We start from the raw sequence: 7,051 nt of genomic DNA, 5'->3' as shown, positions 1-7,051 counted from the left end.
GACAGACGGATTACAGACAAAATGTGATCAGAAAAACTCACTTGAGCTTACAGCTCAGGTGAGCTAATAAATGTATACCCACTGCATTGTATCTAGTTCATAATGGAGGATGTCTTCCTCATTTTCTCATTGAATAGGATACACTTTAAATGAAGATGCATGTATGATTTGAATTATTTTTTAATATATATGATTGTCTTTAGGAAACTTTATCCCGTTGAAAACCCTGGCGGCTGCCCATTGACTTACAAGGAGGTGGTTTATTATGTGTTGCTTGATTAAGTCTTCCAGAATTATCTTTCTTGTCTAAGTTTCAGTGTCACTTCTTTTACCGTATGTTTTTACGTTTATGACAGTAGAACATAAATAAGACCATAATTTAGGAACCAAGACTCTCGTATGATTGTTTAGAATATTTTTTATAAAACAGTATACATTGCGATTTTCCCATTTCCATATTCAAATACTGACATTCTTAAAGAGTACTTTTTCAAAAGTTTTCATGAACACATTATATAAAATATTGCATGTAGTTGAGCGTAACATTGAAAATTTTCACCCCAAGAAAACCATTGTCAACCTCGGCTGCGCCTCGGTTGACAATGGTTTTCTTGGGGTGAAAATTTTCAATGTTACACTCAACTACATGCAATATTTATTATATTATACTGAATGTTTTATACAAATACATATTACAGTGAACCGTGTGCGCATAGATTCCGCGCAGTCGCTATTTTTTGGAATACCACCCGTCGTCAAGCAATGTTGACTGTTGCTACGCAGGAGGGCGTCGTTTCATTATTCAGCGGGTAGTAGTGTTTTTTATCAAATGTTTCTCGATGAATCAGATTCAAGTAATTTAAATGAAAGTATAGTATAAATTAATATTCTCTTCCAGATACAGGGCTGACACGGCTATTGATAAAAAAAATATACCAATTCAGTATATTCAATTGCAAGTCACACGCAGCCATTTCTATTTTACTTTTTTTTTTTTTTAAATATAAATTTTTCGCTTGCACATATATTCTTTTGGTTTTTTTTTTTTATAAATTCAAAATATATTTCCAAAATGTTTATTGTAAGAAGTTAACAATATTTCCAATTTTAAGTATTTTATAAAACATTGTTTAATCTACATGCTAATAAACTTATTAGTATTCATTGATCAATTCTTTTTAAAAGATATCTTTCAATTATTATTATCATTTAACGTTTCAAGGACTTCTTTTTATTTCACAATACTGAGTTGTCTTTCCTATAATATAAAAGAATATTCATGCGTCGACACGATATACTCGTATCCCAGTTAGCTTGAAATAAAAGACACGGAAGAGTTTGACACATAGAGAACACATCTGTTTTGTATTTGTATATTTTACAAGAATAAAATCCATAACGGTTATCTAACAATATGCTTTATGATTAACAGGATGAGTAACGGAGAAAACATAGTTTGCCTCTGCCTTTTTTCTGATATTGTAATGACAGCATGATTCTTGGGAGGAGGTACTCCAATTATTTGAAATAGACATGGTCGGATACAGGATTTGTGATTAGGGAGGGGGCATGGATAACTTTGTTCAGGCAGGGAGTCTGGGGGCCACCATAAGGCCCCCTGTGGGGTCCAGGGCGAAGCCCTGGTGGGGGCCCATGGGGCGAAGCCCCATGAGGCTCCTGGGTTTTCGTGTATTTGAAGAGTTAATAGTGGTATTGGTTAGTTATGTACCAAAATATGGCATTATTAATATTAGTCATATATACTTGGAAAATTTTAAATCCGCCAGTGATAGATACCTTTTGATATTGATTATATATGGGTTTGAAAACTATTATTTCACCTGGCCTTATTTCCAAAAATAAGGCATAATTTTACACTCTTGTTGTATCACGTGATGTGATATGTATTGTGACGTCATAATTACTCTGACGTCACAAAGGTTGTTTCCATTATCGACAGACATATTTAGCCTTTGCTCTTTATATTGATTTGTCAATTTCTAAGAGTTAAAAATGGCTTACTTTGTCTTCAACTGGAACAAGAGAGATTACATCACCACAGTTCTGTCACTGATTCTACTGGTACTTACAGTCAAGCATCAAGAGTTCTTCTTATGGTAAGTTAAACAAGTCAAAATCAGGAAAGCTTCAAAGAAAAAAATCACAAGTCAAGGGTTTTCAGTCCGCTTCTCTTGCAGAGAGTGAAATGGATCGAAAACCATTGACTTACGGAGATCTTTAAATAAATAAATTTTTTTTGAAAAAAGAAATTATCATTGATAGTTTTCAAGTTATGGACCTAAGCTTGTCGAATTTATTCAGTTTATGTACAGGATACCAAAAGGAGGGATGGAATAGGGAATGTTGACAAGCTAACATTATGGCAACAATTAAGACCTCCTCTCCCTCCGCATCAAGAGCTATTTTATATGTACATGCATATGTAAACGCCTATAAAATATATATTTTTGCAGCAACAAAATTTATATGTAATGTAACATATTTAGAAATAACACAATTGTTTTATTTATTGGTATACTAATGATTTACAGCAGGGAAGTATCCCTTAACAGAATTGAGAAGTTTGGTTTGTGGTTAGGCGTGTTAGAGGAACCCAAACCTTGTCCAGGGATAGTAGATCTCCACACCGTGAGTTAAATTAATATATAATCTTACTAGTTACTACAATTTTACATGTATACAGGCACGTAGCATCGTTTTAGAAAGTGGGGGGGGGGGCAACCTGAGAATTTTTTTTTACTTACCTAAAAAAAAGTTGACAAGCAAAAAAAAACAAAAAACCCAGGAAAATTAGATAATTGCCCAAACTCGAAAATCCTATTTCGGGGGGTGGGGGGGGGGGGGTGGCCAACTTTTCTCAAGGCCAGCTTCCTTTCACTTCAAATTTTTTCCTATATTTCCTTGCTATAAATGTACAGTGGTGAAAAGTGGGGGGGGGGGGCAACCATCTCTTCAATGGACGTATTCTATAGTAAAGGTAATGTTCGTGAAAAAAGTGGGGGCAGCCCGGTTCCTACGTGCCTGGTATATAACTTAATTTTTTGAGGGTCTGAGTAAATTTTCTTTTTTCAATCCTCATTTAACATAAATACTAATTGAAATACAAGATACTTCACATAAATATTTTTTTTTCTGAGATAGATGGCTATGGAGATGGGGATATCGACTTTAGCTGTTTTGGCCTCCACTGTAGCACCAAAGGTGATGACTTGGACCAAATCTGTGATTTGTCAAGCTGTGCAGGGAATGAAGAATGGCATCTGGTATATAAAGGGTATGAAGTATTTTATATTACAATATAACCATAATATTTTTTAGACACGTTGTTATGTTTTACTGTAATGGAATATCTATTTTATATAGATCGCATATTTCCTCGAAAACCTGAACATAATGTAACTCCGCAGAAATCAGGGCCCAGGCTACCCCCAGAAACATTTCTCCCCAAAACAACTACACCCAAAGCCCTCGGAGAGGACCGCCCGGAATACAAGTATTATTTGTAAGTCTGTTTTTTTTAACTTGTACAATGATACATGTACATATGAACCAAAATACTAATTCATTCAAAACCGAACCTGGCCACTGTTTATAAGCATTAAAAAAGAATTTTACATATTAATTATATAAAGATATAGGCATATTTTATATAAAAAAAATTTAAGTCAAAATTTCTTAATTCTTAACTTTAAATGCTACATAAATAAAGGATTGTATTATTTATAAGTAAAGAATTGCACTATTTATAGCTTCCGCAAAGCTTACGAGATGAAGAGGATTATACTGTTCATAAAGAAGGGAGATCGATGCGAGGAGGTTTTTGCCTACAGTCCCAGGACCAAGAAATTCGTGCTGAAATCCTTCTACCCAAAGCAGCCTTGTTATTGAGATTGATGTAAAAGGATACCCAGAACATGTGCATCCATCGTCATTACAGGAACCTTATGATAACAAACCGAAATTTCCCCCCAAAATTGTGATATCTTTTTTACATCTTTTCTGCAAAGTTATTTAAATTCTATGTTAAATAGCTTGAAAATTCATTATTTTTTGGTAAATTAGATGTCTTTAAATTCCATAAAGCAACATTTTGATTCTGCACAAAATAAGAGGTATGACGGTTTTACATGCATATGTTCATTTGGTTTAAACAAAAATTACCGCTGAAAACCCTTTACCATTGATTGATTATACGAACCGATAAAAAAAAGTTGCATGATAAATATTCAAAAGTTCCTTTAGTTCAACAGTATGATAATGTTGTTCAAATATATAGACCCCATCTCAGAGGTACTTCCGTTGTCCGATACCCACGTTGCCCTATACGCACTGTGTCCTCTCTGCCAATGAGGTAGAGGAGAATTTATATTTCCTGTGAAAGGCTGTACCGCGATGTCACAGTTAGCCTATCAGGCCACCAAGTATCAGAATTAGTTTTCGAAACTCTATAGTGAGAAGATGAAAAACGTTTATGCTGTGACTATGTGTACCCAAGAATTCTCCCGGCTAGAGTTGCACTGTCTACAGATTTACTAGCATAAAGTAACCAATGCGTTTTTAAAACCAGTAACATTTCTCTCAGTAGCTCCGAAGGAAATAACTAGTCAAACCTTGAAGGGGACATTTGTCCGAAATTTTCAAAACTTAGACATTTCTTTCCTTGCCGCATGCTTTAATTTTTTAGACATTTTTTGTTCATAAATAAACAGTCCTTTGAATATTTCTTAAAGCAATTGTTAATTGAAGTCCTCATACATATCATATCCCAAGGAAACCGCCATACCTCTTTTATATAATTATGTTAAATTCAGAATGTTTCTTATTCGTTATGCAATAAAATAATGCAAGAATTAAACAAATGTGTTGTTTTAAAGCAATAAAAACTTCATTTGATTCAATGTTATGAAATAGAAAAGTGAAAGAATTACATGAATATTTTACAGATTGTTGTATTGTATCAACATTTTCAAATGCCTGGTATCTTAATAAAAAATGTTTCTGAAACACTAATGCCCCCGTATGGCAACTTATTGCAAAGGTTAAATCTTCTCAAATGCAAATCAAATACATTTAATATATTGGTACCCAAAGTAAGGACCTGGTCTTCTTACAAGAAATGAAATAAAACTTGTCAAGTAAAAAAATCCTTAGCACCACCTGTTCAATAGTTATAGACATGGTTAAAGTTTTTGTAAAGGTAGGTAAAACTCCAAGGTCAAAAGGTTAAAGTTTTTGGTATCTAAAGGAAGAACTTGACACACGATTACATATGTTAATATTATGAGAGCCCTAGCAATTACCGTTCAAAAGAAATCTTCAATAAAAAGGTTAAAGTTTTTAAAGTAGGCAAAACTCCAAGGTCAAAGGGCCAAAATTGCTGATATCCAATAGAACGTCTTGTCAGAAGGATTACATATGCTATGTATGAAAGTACTAGCCCCAGTCATTCAAAAGTTATGACCAAATTTAAAATTTTTGAAAGTAGGTAAAACTCCAAGGTCAAAGGGTCAAAGTTGTTGGTAACCAATAAAAACGTCTTGTCACAAAGATTACATATGTGAAGTATGATAACATTCTCATACCCCTAGTGCCCTAGCACTAACTGTTTGAAAGTTATGGCCAAGGTTAAAGTTATGTACAAAAAAAAGGGCAAACTCTGGGTCAAACTCCAAGGTCAAAGGGTCAATTTCATCGTATCCAAAGAAAAGTCTTGTCACAAGGAATACACATATTAAATATGAAAGCCATGGCCTCAACCAATCAAAAGTTATTTGAAAGGTTAAAGTTTTTGCGGACAGAGGACAACCAGACCAACAGATTAACATATAAAGAGACAGACAGACGGACGAACATGGCAAAAATTTTATACCCTAGAATCTTCGATTACGGGAGCATAAAAATACAGGCAATTAAAATCCACCTTTATTACTGAATCGACCCTTAAATACAAAATCTAGATCCATGATTTTTGCATTCATGCATAGGGAAATGTATACTGAATAAGTGTCTATTGTTTTGTGTGTACACGATTTTCCTCAAAGTCTAAGGTATTGCACTCCAGTATTATAAGGTCGATATTAGCTTTTAATTTTACATATTCTATTAGATCATTCATGAACAACAACAATTAAGCTCTAAAGTATCTTATATATGCAAATTAAACTTTATTTTTCTTTTCCCCTGATTAAATGCAAAAATATGTGTATAAAACTGGAGGTACTGTGAGCTCACTAAAGGATAACCCCCGCCTCCCATAGGGTTATAATGTCAAGTCCATCTTTTGATCTGGAAACCCAAAATAATTGACATATCAAAACTTGAAATTAAAGGTGCACAATGGCATTATGTAACAAAGAATCTTTGAAAGTTTCAGTAAATTTTATTCAGTGGTATAGGAGGAGTTGCGGATAAGAGATGGGTACCCCCATTACTATAGAAAGTGTGGTCGTGTCCGTGTCTTGCTCTGGGAAACCCAAACTATGTGTCCACAATGGCAATATGAAATAAAGAATCTGTAAGAGTATCAGTGGTATAGGAAGAGTTGCGGATAAGAGATGGAATTTATGTTCATTTAATGCAAGGGAAATCTTTAGTCAGGAGAAGATAAGTACTGATCATCAGTCAGTATATTAGAAGCAGCAAGGAGAAAAACCTACTGCTATTTATTTGATCACAGAACATGTTGTTTTTAAATAACTCATTATATTCGAGACTCTAGTTTTTTCCCATAGGTTTTGTAAGTTCACAGACCTTATCATATCTTGGTACCCAAAAAATCTTTCGTTTTCCAAAGAAGTTTCCAGGTCATCAGATAAATTTTTTGTTCGATTTTTTTTTATCAAATTAACAGAAGTGAAATGAGGTTAGATATGAAAGCAATCACAAAAAGAGCCTAAATCCAAGTGTTTTGGAACCTTGCGCAGGCGATACTACAAATTTTGGATTTTCCATTATTTTGACGGTGAATTGCTTTGTCATCGTGTGAACTATTCAAGTGCATGTAAAATGAATAGCATATGCTTGGTAGGGG

At 34.0% G+C, this 7,051-nt stretch overlaps 1 protein-coding gene across 1 annotated transcript; it reads left to right on the top strand.

Annotated features, from left to right (window-relative positions):
- The first annotated feature begins 1,964 nt into the window (after positions 1-1,964).
- LOC134269264 (uncharacterized) lies at positions 1,965-4,862 on the top strand. Its single transcript, XM_062751465.1, has 5 exons — positions 1,965-2,117; positions 2,553-2,649; positions 3,163-3,295; positions 3,385-3,523; positions 3,771-4,862. The coding sequence occupies exons 1-5, from the start codon at positions 2,014-2,016 to the stop codon at positions 3,907-3,909; spliced, it is 612 nt and encodes a 203-aa protein (XP_062607449.1). The 5' UTR covers positions 1,965-2,013; the 3' UTR covers positions 3,910-4,862.
- The last annotated feature ends 2,189 nt before the right edge of the window (positions 4,863-7,051 follow it).

This window comes from Saccostrea cucullata, unplaced genomic scaffold (assembly GCF_032062105.1).
Source record: "Saccostrea cucullata isolate Sc308-1 unplaced genomic scaffold, CSIRO_AGI_Scuc_v1 ctg9323, whole genome shotgun sequence".
NCBI classification, from domain to species: Eukaryota; Metazoa; Mollusca; class Bivalvia; order Ostreida; family Ostreidae; genus Saccostrea; species Saccostrea cuccullata.
This window is presented reverse-complemented; position numbering and strand designations above follow the sequence as displayed.